Source organism: Nicotiana tomentosiformis, chromosome 2 (genome assembly GCF_000390325.3).
Source record: "Nicotiana tomentosiformis chromosome 2, ASM39032v3, whole genome shotgun sequence".
NCBI lineage: Eukaryota > Viridiplantae > Streptophyta > Magnoliopsida > Solanales > Solanaceae > Nicotiana > Nicotiana tomentosiformis.
Window position 1 is genome coordinate 150,405,970 of NC_090813.1, and position 23,208 is coordinate 150,429,177.

Genomic DNA, 23,208 nt, shown 5'->3' on the forward strand with positions numbered 1-23,208 from the left:
AGCTCTCCTCATACTCGTCGGACCACCTGAATAGAGCACCCTTCTAAGTAAATCTAGTCAAAGGAGCTGTGATGGATGAAACTCTTTCCACAAAACGGCGATAATACTCGGCCAAGCCTAGAAAACTCCGGATCTCAGTAGCAGAAGACGGTCTAGGCCAACTCTGAACTGCCTTCACTTTCTTCGAATCAACCTTAATCCCCTCACTAGACACCATATGACCTAAAACCTCCACCGAATCAAGCCATAACTCACACTTGGAGATTATTGCATATAACTTCTTCTCCCTCAAGGTCTGGAGCACGATCCTCAAGTGCTGCTCATGATCCTCCTGGCTGCGAGAATACACCAATATGCCTTCAATGAACACCATGACGAGAATCAAGATATGGCTGGAATACAATGTTCATCAAGTGCATAAATGTTGTTGGGGCGTTGGTCAGCCCAAATGACATCAGTAAAAACTCATAGTGATTATACCGAGTCCTGAAAGTAGTCTTCGGAATATCTAAAAAAATCAATCTTCAAGAATACCCGAGCATCTTGAAGCTGGTCAAACAGATCATCAATACGTGGTAGTAAGTACTTGTTCTTGACTATAACTTTGTTCAGCTGCCTGTAATCAATACACATCCTCATAATGTCGTCTTTCTTCTTCACAAATAGAACCGGAGCACCCCAAGGCGAGACACTCATCCGGAAGAAACCCTTATCAAGAAACTCCTAAAGTTGTTCCATTAATTCCTTCAACTCTACTGGTACCATAAGATACGGTGGAATAGAAATGGGCTGAGTGTCGGCACAAGGTAAATTCCAAAATCGATATCCCTATCGAGCGGCATTGGCCGGTAAGTCTGCTGGAAACACATTTGGGAAATCTCTCACTACCGGAACTGACTCAATGGTAGGAATATCAGTACTGACATCCCTCACAAAGTTTAGATATGCCTCACACCCTTTCTCAACCATCCGATGCGCCTTCAGAAAGGATATAATCCTGCTAGGAATACAATCCAATGTACCTCTCCACTCCAACTGCAGAAACCCTGGCATAGCCAATGTCATGGTCTTGGCATGACAATCCAGAATAGTGTGATAGGGCGACAACCAATCCATGCCTAATATCACATCAAAGGTTTCACGGCCCAAACTGTTAGGCCATGACGAGTGCTCGAGTCCTACCTGTCGAACATCCCTAAGCATGCGTCTAAGATATAAACATGAATTAAGGGTAGGTCATGAATAGCATCTGTCAATAACCTACTGAGTCACGTGAATAACATACGTGAGGTAAACATGTCCAAAAGACATGTACACATATACATGCGGAATACGGTAGGGCGAGCCGACTAGACCACGTACTATCCAACTATACACAACTGTCTACAGACCTCTAATAAAGTGTACAACTGTATGAAGGACAGGACCGGGCCCCTTCGTACCCATATCTACATACAAAAATAGCGTACCAAAATCAATAACAGCTCCAAATCAAGTGGAGCACACCAACTCTTGTTGATCAAGGATCCTAAAAGGGGACCGTCAGCCTGTCTACATGCACCTGCGGGCATAAAATGCAGGCCCCAGAAAATAGGGGCATCAGTACGAATAATATACTAAGTATGTAAGGCATGAAAATCCGTATAAAAGATATAAAAGAAACATGGAGTAAAGGAATCCGCTTGTAAATCTAAATAACTTTGTGAATCCTGAAATATTTATAAAGTCATGCATATGCATATAAATGTTGTATCATGCATAGGTATATGTGTACATAAGATCATCAAGCCTCTGAGGGCATCCCATCATATCATCTCGGCCTCTGTGGGCGAAATCATCAACGTATACCAACTGATCAGGTGGTGGTGCGTATATAACTCCGTAACCTTTTCCCATATCCCATATACATATAATATATGCATATATAACGTCATATGGTCATGTGTCAATGTACATATATAAATGAATGAAATGCATAAGAAGTAAGTTAATAAGATTTCTCGAAATGTCATAATATCAATATGCCTTCGGATAAACTTTATCAACTTACGTATTTTCTGAGACACCTGAACAGAAGATATAATAATATGACACATGGGGAATCAATAACATAGGCACCCCTAGTACTTTTATGAATAAAGTCATTTATGAAAGTCGCGCGTTTTCTCGTTTCGTTGTATCATATGGATCATGCCAAAATGAAAGAAGGGATAGCCTTAACATACCTCAGCTGATTCTCTTGACAATCCCTCTAACACACATCAATCACGACAAAACATGTAAAGGCGAGATCGAAGTAGGAAAAAATCCGTATGATATTCTTGAGAAAGGTTATACCGGGCTCCCTTAGAATTGTAAGTCACGTTGCTATCACATTAGGTAGTTTCGTATGAATTTTGTTGAAGCTTTCATCCGTTACTTTGTAGATATATCCATCTCCCTTTAATGAATTAGAGAGGTCTCTATCATAGTGGTTGTGGGACCCACTTGATAAGGATTACTTTGCCAACATCCCCTAAATATGCCACCTAGCCACCTAGCCAAAGAATCATTGTTTGGTCTTAGCAAATAAACCCCTTGCTGCCACGTTGGGGTGATGTCTCCATTAAGCTTATCCACATATTCTAATTACCTTGTTAATCTCCCACTAAAAAACAATAATTAACTAATTATCCACATAATTAAGAATTATCTCAAATTACTTAAAATACTAATTACTTTTAACACACTTTATATACCTTACTATCATGGTCATGTGGTACCTTGTATGGCACTAGTCCATAAATACCGGGTATTATAGATTGGACCGTATTTTATCCCAAATTGACAACCTTCAACAAAACTCATTTTCTTTAATTTGTCTACCCTCTAACCTTCACGGAACTTACTTATCACCTGTTATAAATAGCATAAATACTTATAACCTCAAAAATAATCTCATTCCCGAGCCTACGTCAATTAACTTATGATGAAACTTTAACATACGAAAACGCGAAATGTAACATCTTTCCCCCCTTAGAAACATTTGTCCTCGAATGTTTAACTCCCCAAGATCTATATAAATTTGGCAGAGTCGCCTTTGTAACAATACTACTACCAATCCTTCCTGTAGAAAACTCAATAATTTAATGCCACATAGGGCCACAATCATCAATAACGACAATGGCCTCACACGACCAATGACAATAACTAACACAAGAATCCACACACGCACCTTAAGGTTGTGATATCTCTAGAAGAGGAAATAAGTGAGGATACCTAGACTTCATGTCTTCTTCGGCTTCCCAAGTCATTTTTTTCACATTATTGTTTCTCCAAAGTACTTTTACCGAAGCTACGTCTTTAGTATTCAATATCCGAATATGTCTATCTAGTATAGCAATGGGAGATTCCTCATATGATAGATGCTCTGTGACCTGAACATCGTCAACTGACATGACTCTGGAAGGATCTCCGATATATTTATGGAGCATAGACATATGAAAGACTGGATGTACAGACTCCAAGTCAAAAGGCAAGTCTAACTCATATGCTACCTAGCCTACCTTGCGTATGATCTTATATGGTCCAATGTACCGAGGGCTAAGTTTTCCTTTCTTACCAAACCTCATAACGCCTTTCATTGGTGATACTTATAGGAATACCCAGTCGTCAACCTGAAACTCCAAGTCTCGTCGTCGATTATCCGTATAAGACTTCTGACGGCTTTGAGCTGCTAATAGCCTTTCCTTTATAAGCTTAATCTTCTCGATTTCCTGTTGTACCAACTCTGGTCCTACTAATTTAGTTTCCCCAACATCGAACCATCCTATAGGCGACCTACACTTCCGTCTATAAAGAGCTTCGTATGGAGCCATCTGAATACTGGAATGATAGCTATTATTATATGCGAACTCAATAAGCGGCAGATAATCATCCCAGCTACCCTTCAAGTCTATCACACAAGCCCGTAACATATCCTTAAGTGTTTGAATAGTACGCTCAGCATGTTCGTATGTCTGGGGATGAAATGTTGTACTAAGACTTACCTGAGTCCCTAATCCTTTTTGGAAGGACCTTCGAAAATTAGCTGTAAACTGAGCCCCTATATCTGAGATAATAGATATAGGGACACCATGAAGTTGTACTATCTCCTTAATGTAAAGCCTTGCATAATCCTCTGCGGAATATGTAGTCCTAACAGGCAGAAAATGGGCTGATTTTGTAAGTCTATCAACAATCACCCATATAGAATCGAACTTACGCTGGGTACGAGGTAAGCCTATGATGAAATCCATATTAATTACTTCCCACTTCCAAGTCGAAGTCTCTATAGCCTGCAATAATCCACCGGGTTTTTGATGCTCAATCTTAACCTGCTGATAGTTAGGGCACTGAGCAACAAACTCCGCTATATCCTGTTTCATTCTGTCCCACCAATGTATTTCCCTGATATCATGATACATCTTTGTTTCTCCTGGATGGACAGAATAACGAGAATAGTGAGTCTCCCCCATAACCTGCTGGCGCAGTCCTGCAACATTAGGGACACATAATCATCCCGGATATCTAAGGACTCCATCTCCTGTAACCTCAAATGGTGCCTTATCCTTCGGAGGGGTTGGATCCCTGTAATGAGCTAACACAGGATCCTCGTACTAGCGTTCCTTCACTTCAGTTACTAAAGAGGATGTTGTCGTGTCCTGAATAGTAACTCCGGTATCACCTAAGTCCAGTAATCGAACTCCAAGACTAGCTAGCTGATAAATCTCATGGGCTATTCTACTCTTCTCTGTTGTAAATATGACAGGCTACGCATAGATCTACGGCTGAGGGCGTTGGCTACTACATTCACCTTCCCCAGATGGTATAAAATATCAATGTCATAGTCTTTCAGTAGCTCCAACCATCTCCTATGGCATAAATTCAATTCCTTTTGCTTGAAGATATACTGAAGGCTCTTATGATCTGTATAGATATCAACATGAATGCCACACAAATAGTTCCTCCATATCTTTAGTGCATGAATCACCGCGACTAAATCTAAATCGTGGTTATTAGTTGTCTAGAAGCATAAGCTACAACCTTACCATGCTGCATCAATACATAACCCTATCTAACGCCCAAAGTATCACAATAGATAGCATAACCATTGGTTCTCTCTGGGAGTGTTAGAACTGGTCCATATCCAATATACATATACTATACACGTATATAACGTCATCTTGTCATGGGTCAATGTACATGTATAAATGAATGAAATGCATAAGTAAGTTAATAAGATTTCTCGGAATGTCATAAGATCAATATGCCTTCGGATAAACTTTATCAACTTACGTATTTTCTGAGATCCATGAACAGACGATATAATAATAGGGCACATGGGGAATCAATAATATAGGCACCCCTAGTACTTTTACGAATAGAGTCATTCATGAAAGTTGCGCGTTTTCTCGTTTCATTGTATCATATGGATCACGCAAAAAATGAAAGAAGGGATAGCCTTAACATACCTGAGCTGATTCTCTTGACAATCCCTCTAACACACGTCAATCGCGACAAAACACGTAATGGCGAGATCGAAGTAGGGAAAAATCCGTATGATATTCTTGAGAAAGGGTATACCGGGCTCCCTTATAATTGTAAGTCACGTTGCTATCACATTAGGTAGTTTCGTATGAATTTTGTTGAAGCTTTCATCCATTACTTTATAGATATATCCATCTCCCTTTATTGAATTAGGGAGGTCTCTTATCATAGTGGTTTTGGGCCCCACTTGATAAGGATTACTTTGCCAACATCCCCTAAATATGCCACCTAGCCAAAGAGTCATTGTTTGGTCTTAGCAAATAAACCCCTTGCTGCCACATTGGGGTGATGTCTCCATTAAGCTTATCCACAAATTCTAATTACCTTGTTAATCTCCCACTAAAAATCAATAATTAACCAATTATCCACATAATCAAGAATTATCTCAAATTACTTAAAATACTAATTACTTTTAACATACTTTATATACCTTACTATCATGGTCATGTGGTACCTTGTATGGCACTAGTCCATAAATACCGGGTATTATAGCTTGGACCGTATTTTATCCCAAATTGACAACCTTCAACGAAGTTTATTTTCTTTGATTTGTTTACCCTCTAACTTTCATGACACTTACTTATCACCTGTTATAAATAGCATAAATACTTATAACCTCAAAAATAATCTCATTCCTGAGCCTACGTCGATTAACTTATGATGAAACTTTAACGTACGAAAACGTGAAATGTAACAAAAGTCCACCATACTGAGTAGCAAAAGATCAACTCTGGTCTCATAACCACCGATAGTAATCAAACACGACCAATAAACACGGCTACAATAATAGAATCTCTCAGAGACGTGGACACATATATAGGAGCACTTAAAGAATCACAAGATATATCCAAATATGGAGCAAAGTAAGATGAGACATACGAATAATTGCAACCGGGATCAAATAAGACCGATGCATCCCTATGATAGATCGGAATAATACCTGTAATGACAGCATATGATGCGACCACCTCTGCCCTACCTGGAAAAGCATAGAAACGAGCTTGGCCTCCCCCTCTAGGGCGACCCCTACCCGCTTGACCACCACCCCTAGCTAGCGGTGTAGGTGGAGCAGCAACTACAGCAACAACCATAGTTTGTGAACCTTTTGGACCCTGTAGAATCTTTGGAGCCGGTGTAGCGAGGTGCACCCCTACTAAGTCTGGGACAGTCCCTCACTATTTGCCTGGTATCTCCATACTAGACGCAACCTCTCGGCGGGTGTGGCTGCTGAAACTGAATTTGACCTGGTCGGCTAGACCGACCGCTAAAGGCGCCCCGTGTAGGAGGTGCACTGGAAAGTGGTTGTGCATAATGGGTGACCTGAGACCTTGGAATAGTCAGAGCACTGCGAGTGGCTGGAAGTGCTGAATGAACTGGTCAACTCACAGAACTTGTGCTATGACGAGCTAAAACTGGAGTGCGAGCACCACTATATCCTCCAAAATCTCGAGGCATCTTGGCCTGCCTATTTTTCCTCTCCTAACCTCGTATACGCTCCATCCTCTGAGTGATCTCTACAACCTACTGAAACGTAGTATCTGCCTCCAACTCTCAAGCCATGCTGAATCTAAGACCATAACTGAGCCCCTCAATAAATCTGCAGACTCGATCTCTAAGTGTAGAAACCAAGGGAGGTGCATGTTGGGAGAACTCACTGAATCTGATAACATACTCTGACACTGGCATATTCCCCTGACGCAGCTGCTCAAACTTTGTGCACCATGCATCATGAAGGTCTGGGGAACAAACTCTCTCAAAAACATATCTAAAATCCGAGCCCAAGTGAGTAGGGCAGCATCGGCTGGCCTACCCTCCTCGTAAGCCTGTCACCACCTATATGCTACTCCTGACAGCTGAAATGTAGTAAAGGAAAATCTGCTCACCTCCACAATACCTATGTTGTGAAGAATATGGTAGCACTTATCTAGAAAACCCTACACATCCTCAGTAACTACGCGACTGTAAGTAGGAGGGTGATACTTCTTGAACATCTCAAGTCTCCTCTGGCCTGACCTCAGGCTGAACCGGAATAACGGGTTGTGTTGGCATAACTCCCAAAACCTGCTCAACCTGAACCCGCTGCTCTAGGGTACGGGCCACGGGAGTTTGAGCTCCTCTCCCAGCCTGAGATGTAGCTAGTGCAACCGGGATCAATCCCGCCTGAGCTAAAATGCCGAACATACTCAGAAAATGTTCTAAAGTCTCTTAGAGTCCACAGATAACACCAGGCGCCTCGGGTACCTGTCCCCCAACCAGAGCTACTAGTGGCTCCTCAGTCGCTGCTCGGGCAGGTGCTCTAGCTGCAGCACGTGCCCCTCTTCGAGCCCTGCCTCTCGTGGCTTTAGCAAGGGGTGAGGGTGTCTGATTATCTAATCCAACAATGTGTGTCCTCACCATATGTGAGAGAATAGAAAGAAAAAGGCTCAGATTTCGAAATCAACAAATCTAAATGATAAGGAATTAAAGAAATGAAATTATTCCTAATAGTTCTGCAGCCTCTCGAAGATAAGTACCGACGTCTCTGTACCGATCCGCAAGACTCTAGTAAACCTGCTTATGACTCGTACACGTATGAACCTAGAGCTTTGATACCAATTTGTCACAATCCCAAATTCTCACCTTAGGATGTCATGATGGCACATAATCTCTAAGACTAGGTAAGCTTAACACATAATGAGAATTAAACAAAAACAACGACTAAGATATTAAATTAAACTGCTAACTAACACCATAAAGCCAAAATGGAACAATGATCATACATATTCCAAAATTGGTGGAACTGAGTTATAAGCTCTACTGAAATATACTAAGAATCTCTGATACAACATTATTTGATAAAAAGATAAATAGTTGTAAAGGCAATAACAGAAGGTGACTCTGAGGCCTGCGAGTATCAGGCAAGTATACCTTGAAGTCTCTGGAACATCTGGGTCAAATCACTGGCATCCGGCACAAGCAGAAGTACATGGATCTGCACAAAAATATGCAGAAACACAGCATGAGTACACCATAACAGTATCCAGTAAGTATCAAGCCTAACCTCGGTTGAGTAATGACGGGGCCATGTCAAAACACCTACTAGATATAGAAAACCTGAACAGAATATTAATGTAATCTAATAACGGAAAGTAAAGAAATAAATGACAACAAACAAAATGATGATATAAGTCTAACAACGAAAATTTAGGCAATAAAGGAAAACAAAGTATGAACATATGATAGAACAACAAGTGATCAAATACAGTCAAAATACAAGTAAAACGGATGAAGGAAAGATAATAACCATTCAAATCAACAAGTCTTTTCACATAGAATGTACAATAAGAATCACAACCCAAGTACCATACCTCATATTCACATTTCACAAGTCATAATCACAATCTTTCTTATATCACTGCATGAGCCTTGCATTTATTTAAAAAATATTTTTTTCTGAAATAGCTACACACACTTTAGCCCCCTTATCTCACTGTGTGGCTTCAAGTAATTCCCTTACTAGCAACACGCGTATAAATCTCACCTTATCTCGCCGCATGCGCATCAATCCCTATCCTTATACCGCTGCATGCGCATATCAATATTCACTATACAATAATCAACTCGCACCACACGTGCCCATATGCCACAACATTGCCAAAAATCAACAATACCAATGTTACTACAACACATAGCCCACGACTCAACCACAATGTACACAAGAATCTCAATAACAACAAAATAAACGAGAAATAACTCAACAAGGAAAGGCATCCCAATAACCAATAATTTCAACCACAACCGTGTTAATAGCTTTCAACAACTATAACTTCAACAACTCAACAATGAAGGTATTTCCATAAAATGGCATCTTCCAATTCAAATGCATAACATAAGCTTAACAATAAAAGAGATAGCATGAAATAGAAACTACGACTAAATTCATGAGAATAACTCAACAATGGAAAGAATAGCATGTAACAACAACTACTAATAAATGCATATAAGGAAAACCTCAACAATGGAAACTAGAACATGTAATAACAACTTCAATTAAATCATGTAAAAATAAACTTGACAACGAAATATAGAACAATTAATAACAACTTTAATTATATTCTTATAAGTAACCCAAGAGTCTAAGCCGGTCAATTTTCACATAGAAGCTCGTGTACACACTCGTCACCTCATGTACACGTCTTCCACATAGTTCATATAGTACAATCAACCCAAATCCTAAGGGGTAGTACTCCCACCCAAAGTTAGGCAAGACACTTACCTCAAACAAGCTAAATCAATCCACTAACAAGCCCTTCCCGCGCAAATCCAACTTCGGACGGCTAGAATATAGCCAAAATAACTTAATAACATAAATAAAAGTCATAGAAAGCAATTTCGGATAATAAAGATTCGATCTTAAATAAAAAATAAAACGTTAACTCAAAAAGTCAACCTTGGGCTCGTACCTCGAAACACGACCAAACTCATAAATTCCGAACATTCATTCCAATACGAGTCCAACCATACCAAAATCATCCAATTCCGACCTCAGATCGACCTTCAAATCCTCACTTTATGTTTTTGAAAAGGTTTTACAAAAAAAACCCCAAATTTTCCAATGCAAATCACCAATTAAACGAATGGAATCATGAATAATGAACGAATCCGAGTCAAAAATACTTATCCTGATTCAAATCGTGAAACTTTTCTCCAAAATCGCCCAAATCTGAGCTCTCTAACTCAAAATGTGATAAATGAAATAAAACCCTCGTCCAAGCTATTTCTGCCTAGTGAATTCCACTTCTACGGACAAACAGTCGCATCTGCGACTTTGCATATGCGGAAAAAGCATTGCAGATGCGTCCTCCACTCAAGACCAGGAAATCCGCTTCTGCGGACCAAAAATGCGCATCTACGCTTCCGCTTCTTCGGACAATGCACCGCACTTGAGGTCCCTTGCCAACCAGCCCAAAATCCATTTCTGCGGAGTATTTTCGCTTCTGTTGTTGCGCACATGCGCGTCCTTGTCCGCACCTATAGACCCAACTCCCCTAGCCCAAATTTGAATATGCGGCCAATCGGCCGCTTCTGCGGTGCCGCACCTGTGGCCTAAACATCGCACGTGCGAAAGCACTAGACCTTAGCAGATCAACAATTCCTCTAAGTCTCCAAACAAGCCAAAATCAATCTGGAACACTCCCGAGGCCCCTGGGACCCCGTCCAAGCATATCATCAAGTTCCAAAACATAACACGAACCTACTCAAGGCATTAAATCACACCAAACAACATCAAAACTATGAATTGCACCCAAATTCAAAACTTGGGACGGACAAGCCTAAACAACTCCGAATGACCTCAAATTTTGCATGCAAGTCCCAAATGACCCAGCGGACCTATACCAACTCTCGGAATCATAATCCAAGCCCTATATCAATAAAATCAACCTTCGGTCAAACCTATCAACCTTCCAAACCTTTAACTTTTGCCAAAAAGTACTAAATCAACTTACGGACCTCCAAATCAACATTCGGACATACGCCTAAGTCCAAAAGCACCATACGAAGCTATTGAAACCATCAAAACTCCATTCCGAAGTCGTCTACACACAAGTCAAATTCCGGTTAACTCTTACAACTAAGGCCTTCAACCAAGGAACTAAGTGTCCCAAATCAATCCGAAACTCACCCGAAACCAAACCAATCACACCGGTAAGTCGTGTAACCACAATTACACATATGCAAAATATCAAATAGGGGAATCGGGGCTGAAATTCTCAAAACGACCGGCCGGGTTGTTATATCGTCACACTATGAGAGCTTGTTGTTCTCTTGTTTAAGTTCAAAACAATTGATCTCTTATTTAAGTACTACATGTGGATTTGCATAAAATTTAAATATAGCTACAAATGATAATTTTCTAAAAGTATAGCTACGAATAGTAAATACAATGATATGTTTGTTGTATCGCGTAACATTTCTAAATTTTTCTTTCACTCACAAAATTTCAATATTTTTTCAAGTAAAATGCAAGTCCAAACACAACTTTAACTTCCAAAAATTATTTTTTAACACAACTTCAAAAACTTTTTTTCGAGTTTCAACCAAATCTATCTCCAAACGCTAGTGAAGAATGTATAAACACATACTTTGCCATCTAGCAAGTCAGAGAAGAGAGTTTTAACCGTGGAAAGTTCCAATACATGGGCGTAACGAAAATACATGATAGTTTAAGGAACCATTTGTCCGTAAGATTATTTTTCCGAAACTTATTTTCAAAAATATTGTTTGGACTGAATTTTTAAAGATGAGTTTCAAAAAATTATGAAAAATGAATTTCGAGTATGAAAAAGTGGTTTAAATCAATTTTTTAGGAAAATTGTAATATTTTTTCAAATGAAATATATGTCCAAATAATATTTTAATTTAAATACCTTTTTTTTAAATTACCTAAAAACTTTTTTTAAAAAAAATTCATATTTTCTTTATGTCCAAACGCTTATTAAATATGAAACTTAGAAAAACGTAGTAATAGTTTACGAAATTGATTATAAACGTAGTAAGTTATAATCAATGCATGTTGTTTGAGTGTATCGCATTATAACAGCAGCAGCAACAACAACAACAACAACAACAACAACAACAAATCCAATATAATCCCACAAGCATAGGTTCTGGGGAGGGTAAAGTGTATGCAGATTTAACCCTCACCTTGTGAAGATAGAGAGGTTGTTTCCGATAAATCATCGGCTCAAGGAACAATGACAAGGAATCAACCAACGGTAACAACAACAAGAAAAAAAAATAAAGACATGAGATAACAAATACAAGAATAGTACTAATACTACTAGTAAGAATGACACAACGTGTAATAAAAAGAATCTAGGAACAAGAAACTATAAGAATATTACTAATACTACTGGTAAGACTAGCAAAAACCCTCAACTATCTATCAATCTCCGACCCTAATTCTCGACCTCCACACCTTCCTATCGAGGGTCATATCCTTGGTATGCTGAAGCAATGCCATATCCTGCCTAATCACCTCTTCCCAGTACTTCTTTGACCTACCTCTACCCTTCCTCAAACCTGCCATGGTCAACCTCTCACACCTCCTAACCGGATCATTTTATTTCTCTCTTATCACGTGCTCGAACCATCTCAGCCTCGATTCCCGCAGTTTGTCTTTCATAGAGGCCACTCCCACTTTGTCCCTATTAACTTCATTCCAATTCTTATCTTTTCTAGTATGCCCACACATCCATCTCAACATCCTCATTTCTGCTACTTTCATTTTCTGGACATGGGATTTCTTGACTGGCCAACACTCAGCACCATATAACATAGTCGGTCTAACTACCACTTTGAAGAACTTGCCCATAAGTCTTGATGTCACATTCTTATCACACAAAACACCAGATGCGAGCCTCCATTCCATCCACCCCACTCCAATACGATGTGTAGCATCCTCGTCAATCTCCTCGTTGCCTTTAATGACAGACCCAAAATATTTGAAACTATCACTTTTGGGGATGACTTGGGTAATAAGTTGTACGTTTGCTTTTGCTTCATGCGTCTCATCACTGAACTTGCACTCCGAGTATTCTATTTTTGTTCTACTCAACTTAAAACCTTTAGATTTTAGGGTCTGTCTCCAAACCTCTAGCCTAGCGTTGACCCAGCAACGCGTCTCGTCAATCAGCACTATATCATCTGCAAATAATATCACCATGGCACCTCCCTTTTGATATGTTGCGCCAGCACATTCTGAGTCTCCACCCACAATCCTCACCTGAATTTTAACACCATCATAATGTAACCACATTATAACACATCTCTTCAATCATTAAAACTTTTTGCAGTGATAAATGAATGATTTCCCACGGGAGTCTGAAACCTAAATGTGATCTTTTTTGACTCAAGAGACACAAATAGGTTAAAACAATAACTGGGCACCATTTTATATAAAGCGTGGTTATTCACCGCATTATACTTTAACCCCCCCCCCCCCCCCATTTTTAACTCAAAAAAACTCCATTGGAGCCCACCGGTCGCAAAATAAGTGTAGATTCTTGGTATTGTAGCAAGCTAACATCGGATCTAAGGCATTATCGCATAGTGGATTGCTCGTTTCAGCCCCCAAATCATCAAATATTCACCTTTCAAAAAATTTAAAATCGAGGTATTCCGACTAATGTTTTGTTAAAACTCATGTATTAAAAATGCCTATTAGTTGTTTTTTACTTTTATATATGTTCTTTCGTGATTGTTTTGCGATTTAATTAATTTATTATTTTTTATCCGGATTAGATTATTATTGTGCTAAACAAAATTAGTAAAATAGATAAATTATTATTTTATGAATAATTAATGCTATTAGTTGTTATAAAAAATGTTTATTAGTTATTTGTTTACTGTGGTATATGTATTGTCGTGATTGTTTTGTGATTAAATTAATTTGTTATTTTTTATCCGGATTAGATTATTTATGTTCTAAAAGATTAGTAAAACAGATAAATTGTTATTTTATGAATAATTAATGTTATTTAGTTCCCTTTAGTGTTATGTTGTGCCCGTAATTTTAATGTATTACCTGTAATTGTAATATAGTGCCCTTTAGCGTAGTACAATGCAGTGCCCTTTAGCGTAGTATCTTTGTAGTTATTGAAATTAATCATATAATTATCTGTCAACCCCAAAAATATCTAAAAAGGGATGATAGTTCAATTACAAAGTCTCTCGAATACTAGTCAACCAATGTAAGAAAATAACATAAAAACAACAATATTTGTCAAACTAATTATTTGTATATGAATACTTATTAATTAAATCATGTATTCATATAAAAATTAATTATTTAATTCTATTATACCCAAAAATAGGTGAATAATAAAGAAACAAATAAAGTAATAAACTAACATATAAAATAATAAACTACCATATAAAATAATAAACTACCATATAAAATAATAAACTAATATATAAAATTATAATATAGAAAATGTATCAACTTAAGTAACAATATAGTAAAAATATCAATTAAATATTAATATAAAAGATATTGCAATATATTTAAAGATGTTAAGCAATTAAAAATAAAAATACATTAATTAATATTGTTCAATTTACAGACATCGTTGTGGAGATTCCCCCTGTGTATCCCGGACCTGCATCTCTAGAACTAATGTTGCTACAGGCCAACCATAGGTCTTCATACATATGGCATGGGCAGCGTTTGTCCAAGACATTCTGCCCCAGATGTATAGACGATATGTGGGAGTTCATTAGGGCCCACCCACTCCATCCCCGTATAGTTAGACGCCTTCAGGATACGGGTTTCTATAGGATCATAGAGAGCGGCCAGTTGCAGTTCGACTAGGCGTTGATCACGGCTATGATAGAGTGGTGGCGACCGGACACGCACACGTTTCATCTACCCATCGGTGAGGCTACCATCACACTTGAGGACGTGGAGGTTCTTTTCGGGCTGCTGGTTAATGGATTACCTGTAGCTGACCCGCATGCTCTCGGAGATTACAGGGGATTGCATTACCTGCATATGTTGCAGCGCCTTACCGAATTCCAGCCAACAGAGGAGACTGCATTGAGTGGGGCCAGTCATTTGCAGCTGACGCCAGTCCGGCAGCATCTGGAGGTGATGGATGCGGAGATTACAGATGATTCACCACCGGAGGTTATCGACCGACACACGAGATTGGTGTTGTTGTTGATGTTTGGCGGTGTACTATTCCCGAACACTTCGGGAAACCTAGTCATCTTGAGCGGCTAGATGATTTACCTGGTTACAGCTGGGGTGCAGCTGTTCTAGGTTACATGTATAGGCAGATGTGTCGGGCTAGCATGGGCACCCAGAGAGACGTTGCCAGATTTTTACCGCTGCTGCAGGTGAAAACATAGTCAATTCTTTTCATGATTATACTATACATAGTAAAAACAAAACCTTAAATTTTACGTCCACAATCTATATTAGGTTTTGTCCTGGGAGCGGTTCCTGCAGTTCCTGCCACCTCGACCACCCATCACTCTGGATGCACTAACTCCATTGTTTCTCTCTTTAGCTTGGAGGTCGGTTGATAGGCAAGGCTACGGACGCGAGTTCGGGGCTCGACATCATCTCCCCTATTACAGGGATTTGTTGGATTTTCTTGAAGGCATGCAGGTACATGTATTCTTAAGTTTACTTGGCCTGACTTTATATGTGTTGCATTTACTCACGATTCCTGTGTTTAATTAATAGTTCTTATGGAGGCCATACAGCGACGCACTCATAGCTGGTTTGCTCGATTATTGCTCCAGCGGCCGAGCTATGTGGAGCTCTTCCGTCCCACTGATATGTCTCGATATTGTCGAGCATCATGCCACCGAGCAAGTCCTTCGCCAGTTTGGTCGACCGCAGCTTGTACCTATTCTGCCCGCTTGGCGTATGATACATTACCAGCGGGATGATCATTCCAGGGCTGACCAGACATACTTGACTGGCTAGAGGCCCGGATTGAGATTTGGGACCAGAGGTATGACCTGATTCCGCCACCCCCTCCACCTGAGCGTACGGATGGCGAGCATGAGTATATGGGCTGGTATCGCAGCGTTACCCAACTTCTCGTCGGGAATCCCATTCATCGCGATGGTGGTCGGTATGTGAGTGTTAATATAAATTCAATACATAAAAAATAAACATCGTAACACAAAGGAAAATTGAAGTTTACCACTCGTGTAATGTCCTAACCGGTTATTTTGATTTTTAGAATCACGTTCCCCTAAATAAAACTTCCCGAATGTGCTTTTAATAATTTAAGACTTGCGGGGATGATTGGTTCAGAATTTGGAAGTAATCGGGGTTAAATCGGAACAATAGGTTCCTTAGTTTGGCTTTAAAAGGCCAAGTTTGACTTCGGTCAACATTTTGAGAAAATAACCCCGAAATCTGGATTTGATGGTTCCAATAGGTTTGTATAATAATTTCGAACTTGGGCGTATGTTCGAATTGGGTTTTGGATATCCCGGGAGTGTTTTAGCGCTTAATAGTGAAAACTAGCTATTTAAGGCTTAAGGTTCTTGAAATTTGGTTTGGGGTAGATTTTGGAGAAATTGAAGTCCGTTTGGAATTCTGAGTTCGGGAATAGCTCCGTATAGGGATTTAAGACTTGCACGCAAAATTTGGTGTCATTCCGAGTAGTATAAGTAAATTTCGGCGGGTTCGGAGTAAGTTTGAAGAATTTGAAATTTTTAAGTTGAATCAATTTGGTTTTGGGAATGATTCTTAGATTTGATGTTGTTTTACACGTTTTGAGAGTTCGAGCGAGTCCGTTTTATGATTTCAAACCTGTTGGTATATTCGGGTGGGGCCCCGGGGCCCCGAGTGTTAACCGGAAGAGGCTCAGACCAATTTTGGAATTTTGAAGAAGAGCTGAAGCCTTCTGCTTCTGGTACGTGGACAGCCGCAGGTGCGACCCTCGCAAATGCGAATTTTGTGTGCAAAAGCGGAAAAGGGAAAGGGAAGACATCGCCGCAGGTGCGAGGCAGTGCGCGCAGATGCGAGAGGGGGCAGTCGAGTGAAATTCGTACCTGCGAGGCTTTTCCGCAAGTGCGAAACCACTGCTTGGTAGAATGGTTAAAAATCGGGGCTCAGACATTTTGAGCCCATTTTTTCTCCATTTTCGGGCGATTTCAGAGCTTTTGAGAGGGGAGTTCAACTAGCAACTTGAAGGTAAGTTAATTCTACATAATTTGAGTTAAATACATAGATTTTGGGTAGATTATAACTTTTAAATCTTAGAAATCAAAGGTTTAGATGAAAAACCTAGATTTTTATAAAAATGAGATTTTAACCACGAAAATGGTTATGGAATTGGATAGAAATTATATATTTGAGTTCTTGAAATTATGGGTAACGTTTTCATCCGAAAATTTCCGGAATCCGGGGTGAATTTTAGGAATTTTACCATTTTAACCACGAAAATGGTTATGGAATTGGATAGAAATTATATATTTGAGTTCTTGAGATTATGGGTAACGTTTTCATCCGAAAATTTCCGGAATCCAGGCACGTGGGGGTGAATTTTAGAAATTTTACCATTTTGGATAGGATAATTTATTTAATAGATGAATTTCAAATTATTGAACATGTATTAATTATTTTATATAACCTTTGTATAGTTTCGGATTTTTCGGCACCGAATTGAGATTTTTACGCGACATTTTAACCGGAAAGCGGACTTTGAGACAAGGTAAGTCTCTTGTCTAATTTTGTGAGGGGGAATTTACCCCATAGGTGATTTAAATTAATAATTGTTGCTAAATGTGGGGGCTACGTACGCACGAGGTGACGAGAGTCCGTACATAGCTACTATTTATGCTAAGGTCCGGGTAGTTTAGGACTCAAATCATGAATTACGTGTATAAATTGTATTCTTTACTTAATTAAATTATTTAAAATATATTGTGAATTGTTAGGGAAATATAGTAAGATGGAAATCTCATATATACTTAATTTTCTGTTTGAATTAATTTAATTGTTAAAAGAATTTGTTCATCCTCTCGAATTAACCTCTAATAAATATACTCTCCTTCCGGAGGTACAAAAGAAAATGTCCTCCTTTCTTGTGGAGCGGGCCGAACACCTCGGCAGTATAGTATAGATGCATCTATGGATCGCGTCGCACGTCCCTCGGCAGTGTACACGACACTCTGGATCGGGTCGTACGACCTCAGCAGAAATTGTGCCTAATAATAATAATAATAATAATTACTCGATATTTTGCTATTTATTGCAGTTGTGAATTTAATTAATAAATTAGAAATTGTCGCATTTGAAGGAATTTAATTATTTCTGCTGGTTAAATAAAATTATTGTTAAATCTGTGAATCATGTTGATTTAGATATTCTAGTTTTATTTCAATTATTATTATTGACCCTTAGTGAGTGTCAAAGTCAGCCATCTCGTCTCTACCTCTTCGAGATTAGGCTTGATACTTACTGGGTACACGTTATTTACGTACTCATGCTACACTTGCTGCACTTTTTGTGCAGGACCTGAAACAGGTGCTATTGTTAGACCTATCGGTGCGCACCCGCGTTATCTAGAGGCTTAGTGATGAGCTGCTTTCTGAGCCGTTTTGCAGCAATTAGTGCCTCTTCTGGGAATTTTATTCTGTCTATTTCATTTCAGAAAGTTTTTATAATTTTTGTATAATCTACTAGATGCTCATACACTTGTGACACCAGGTCTTGGCACACACACTAGTAGAATGTTTTGATTTAATTATTTTTCTTGGTTATTTTAATTTACCAAATCTTTTTAGATTGTTTTAATTCTTGCAGGTAAGAAGGGTTTAAAGTACTAGTTGGCTTGCCTGGCTGTATTGTTGGGCGCCATCATGACCTATAGGTGAAATTGGGTCATGATAACTCGGCTTGTGGATTATGTAAACTTGGGGAGAAATTACGTCCTCGGTTCTCATTTTCCCTTAGAGATAAGTTTAGATCAGGCCAAACTCTTTCACCCGGAACCTGTTCGGCTAAAACTGCTCCAAAATAACCACCCGATGATTGAGGATATCACTACTTTGCAGAACCTCATTATTGCGAACATCTTCCGCCTTGACGTACATTTCCAACATTTTTATCACAAGAAGTTCCCGGTGTTCATCCGGAGTCCTCAAACAATCTGTCAGAGTTTCATCGTCTTCGATGTTAAACTCAGCATAACAAGCAACCCCTTGCGGAGTAACAGAATACGAATATCTTCCGGTTACTTTAATATTCACCGAATGTTTGCTCACACTCATTTCTTTTTACATAATAACGATACAAATCTATCGTACTCCATTGTAAGTGGCAACTTAACAAAACACTGTGGAGAACAATTATAGCGTACAGAGTTATTCTCCGTCACAACCTCCTCCCCTCCCCCCAATATAATAAAACCCTAATTTTTCACTCTTCGGATATTATGACAAAATGCAAAATAACTTAACGAAACAAATATTTCGGAAGACTTGAAGGATGCTGAATGGATTTATGGATTTTTACCAAATTCAGAATCTCCTTAAATAAGAAAAAAAAACAGTCAGGGAGTACAATTAGTGGATGTATAGCGCATGCATAACATGCGTTATACCTATATGAATTATTGGTGGGTCAGTTAAGTGCAGGTGAATTATTGGTGGGGCCACATTTTATATATAACGCGGTTATTCACCGTGCTATACCTTAACAGACAAAACTGTCATTAAAGTATAACGCGGTGAATAACCGTGCTATATATAAAACGATACCCAATTTATTTTTAAACCTATTTATGTCTCTCGAGTCCAAATGAATCATACTTTGGTTTTGGACTCTTCTCGTGGAGGGTGTAATGTAGTAATAAAGGAGTTTAGGAGAGAGAAAACCTGCGGAATGGATGATATCACCCGCTGACAATGTGGGGTTACATGTATATCCTTTAATTGTCAATTAATGCTTCCCTGTTTCCACGTGTACTCCTCACCTAACAAGTTCTTACACGTGTGTGACTACACGATGGCTGCAAATATCTAATCTCCAGTGTTTTCACTTAATCGGGGCCTAATAAGTGGCCTAATTAATTCGCGATGGTTCAAACTTCAAACTAGTGAGGTTCGTATTTCGTAATTTTATATATAACCTTTTATTACATGTTAATAATACAACTTGAGTGTAAAATTCTTTACGCGTATTAATAAGTGGTCAATTCACTTTGGCATTTTTGTATATATTTTACTCAATATTTCAAACGGCGTGAGCATAAGGCTAAGTGTTTTACATATGCCTCAGCGAGACGTAAGCCCTGAGGCACGAGGCGTAAGCCCCATAGATATTTAATTTTTAATATTTTATAAAATAATATAATTACAGTAAATATTTATAAACAGATAAAATCATAAATATTGAAAAAAAAAATATATATATATATATATATATATATATATATATATATATATATATATATATATATATATATATATATATATATTATAAAGCAATTTCGTATAATAAAGATTCGAACTTTAATAAAGAATAAAAAGTTAACTCAAAAAGTCAACCTGGGCCTGCAGCTCGAAACACAACCAAACTCATAAATTCCGAACACTCATTCTGATACGAGTCCAACCATACCAAAATCATTCAATTCCGACCTCAGATCGACCTTCAAATCCTCACTTTATATTTTTGAAAAGTTTTTACAAAAAAAACCCCCAAATTTTCCAATGCAAATCACCAATTAAATGATAAATAATAAAATGGAATCATGAATAATGAACGAATCCGAGTCAAAAATACTTACCCGATTCAAATCGTGAAAGTTTCCTCCAAAATCGCCTAAATCCGAGCTCTCTAACTCAAAATGTGATACATGAAATAAAACCTTCGTCCAAGCTATTTCTGCCCAGTGAATTCCGCTTCTGCAGACAAACTCTGGTGCTCATATGCGAAAAAAGCATTGCAGATGCGTCCTCCACTCAAGACCAGGAAACCCGATTCTGCGGACCAAAAATGCACACCTATGCTTCTGCTTCTTCAGACAATGCACCGCACTTGCGGTCCCTTGCCAACCAGCCCAAAATCCATTTCTGCGGAGTATTTCCGCTTCTGTTGTCGCGCACCTGCACATCCTTGTCCGCACCTGCAGACCCAGCTCCCCTAGCCCAAATTTGAATATGTCCAATCGGCCGCTTCTGCGGCCCAAACATCGCAGGTGCAAAAGCACCAGACCTCAATAGATCAACAATTCCTCTAAGTCTCCAAACAAGCCAAAATCAATCTGGAACACTCCCGAGGCCCCGTCCAAGCATATCATCAAGTTCCAAAACATAACACGAACCTACTCAAGGCCTTAAGTCACACCAAACAACATAAAAATTATGAATTGCACCTCAATTCAAGCCTAATAAACTAATGAACATTTCCAAATTCAAAACTTGCGACGGACAAGCCTAAACAACTCCGAATGACCTCAAATTTTGCATGCAAGTCCCAAATAACCCAACGGACCTATAAAAACTCTCGAAATCATAATCTAAGTCCTATATCAATAAAATCAACCCTCAGTCAAACCTATCAACCTTCCAAAACCTTCAACTTTCGCCAAAAAGCACCAAATCAACCTACGAACCTCCGAATCAACATCCGTACATACGCCTAAGTCCAAACTTACTGTACGAAACTATTGAAATCATCAAAACTCCATTCCAAAATCGTCTACACACAAGTCAAATTCTGGTCAACTCTTACAACTAAGGCCTTCAACCAAGGGACTAAGTGTCCCAAATCAATCCGAAACTCACCTGAAACCAAACCAATCAGAGAAGAGAGTTTTAACCGTGGAAAGTTCTAATACATGGGCGTAATGAAAATACGTGATAGTTTAAGGAACAATTTGTCCGTAAGATTATTTTTTCGAAACTTATTTTCAAAAATATTGTTTGGACTGAATTTTTAAAGAAGAGTTTCAAAGAATTATGAAAAATGAATTTCGAGTATGAAAAAGTGGTTTAAATCAATTTTTTAAGTAAATAATATTTTTTCCAATGAAATATATGTCCAAATAATATTTTAATTGAAATACCTTTTTTTAAAATTAACTAAAAACTTATTTTTAAAATTTTCATATTTTCTTTATGTCCAAACGCTTATTAAATATGAAACTTAGAAAAACGTAGTAATAGTTTACGAAATTGATTATAAACGTAGTAAGTTATAATCAATGCATGTTGTTTGAGTGTATCGCATTATAACAGCAACAACAACAATAACAACAACAACAACAAACCCAATATAATCCCACAAGCATAGGGTCTGGGGAGGGTAATGTGTATGTGATCGGGTCCAAACCTACACCACTATAGAGTAGCGAGGATGGTCGATGCAGTTTTACCCAACGAGGTTGGGATCGATTTCCACAGGGAGTTAATTTGGCTTGGAGTTGGGTATCTAACTAATCTAGATGTGCGTGTTGTTCCTAGTTGCACTTCCAAACATTGTTGCGATTGATTCTATTCTAATTTTATACTATAGTATGCTGAGTGTAAGCTAAGTACAATATTTTTGGTGAAAGTTTTCAAGTGTTAAAAGGCACTAGGGAAGTGACTCCCGCCTAGGTGAGTATCTAATGGGTATCAAGAATATAGGACAAGCTTGTTATGATTGGGGTCGTGATATAACCATCACACATAAATGCTCACTCTATACCTCTCGGTAGTTTGAGTGACTTTGCCCGATTTGGCTTTCTCAAGCCCAAATGGGTGTTCATACAATACAAGTGAAATTTGCTCAAGTCGGGTATTACTATCTCTAGGTTTAACCCTTTAATTGGGGCTATCAATCTCTTGAGTTCGCCCCAATTCCTTGTTAGCCTAATTTTCCTAGACTTAATCCATCTTTCTCAAGAAGAGCCTAAGTCATAAAGGCATGAATCAGTGTTTGCGACCACTAATTTTATAATTTTAACATAAATTAGGCTAAATATCAGTAACTCATAAACAATTAAGCCCTAAAATTCAAGACCCATTAAATACTCACACTAAGGTTGGGTCACAACCCTAGCTATGGTGTCTAGCTACTCATAATAGCAGCAGAAATCAAAGATAAAGATGAAATATAAGCCATAATATTAAAGTACAAGA

At 38.6% G+C, this 23,208-nt stretch overlaps 3 protein-coding genes across 3 annotated transcripts; 1 reads left to right on the top strand and 2 right to left on the bottom strand.

Annotated features, from left to right (window-relative positions):
• Positions 1-828: 828 nt before the first annotated feature.
• LOC138905857 (uncharacterized) lies at positions 829-6,659 on the bottom strand. The gene is made up of 3 exons (XM_070194374.1): positions 6,509-6,659; positions 4,387-4,513; positions 829-1,207 (listed from the first exon to the last, which is right to left on the bottom strand). Exons 1-3 carry the CDS (start codon positions 6,657-6,659, stop codon positions 829-831), a joined length of 657 nt encoding a protein of 218 aa, XP_070050475.1.
• Positions 6,660-12,670: 6,011 nt separating this feature from the next.
• On the bottom strand, positions 12,671-13,366 carry LOC138905858 (uncharacterized). Its single transcript, XM_070194375.1, has one exon. It carries the CDS (start codon positions 13,364-13,366, stop codon positions 12,671-12,673), a length of 696 nt encoding a protein of 231 aa, XP_070050476.1.
• Positions 13,367-14,935: 1,569 nt separating this feature from the next.
• Positions 14,936-15,331, top strand: LOC138905860 (protein MAIN-LIKE 1-like). Its single transcript, XM_070194376.1, has one exon. It carries the CDS (start codon positions 14,936-14,938, stop codon positions 15,329-15,331), a length of 396 nt encoding a protein of 131 aa, XP_070050477.1.
• The last annotated feature ends 7,877 nt before the right edge of the window (positions 15,332-23,208 follow it).

Bases quoted from the DNA above. Each gene is read 5' to 3' on its own strand.
- LOC138905860 (XM_070194376.1), top strand. From the start codon at position 14,936: ATGATAGAGTGGTGGCGACCGGACACGCACACGTTTCATCTACCCATC.
- LOC138905857 (XM_070194374.1), bottom strand. From the start codon at position 6,659: ATGGTTGTTGCTGTAGTTGCTGCTCCACCTACACCGCTAGCTAGGGGT. The intron at 4,514-6,508 runs GTATTATTCCGA...CTAATGTTGCAG, and splicing joins ATCATATGCTGTCATTACAG to GACTGCGCCAGCAGGTTATG. The intron at 1,208-4,386 runs GTTTGTTGCTCA...TTTATATCTTAG, and splicing joins ATGAAACAGGATATAGCGGA to ACGCATGCTTAGGGATGTTC.
- LOC138905858 (XM_070194375.1), bottom strand. From the start codon at position 13,366: ATGTGGTTACATTATGATGGTGTTAAAATTCAGGTGAGGATTGTGGGT.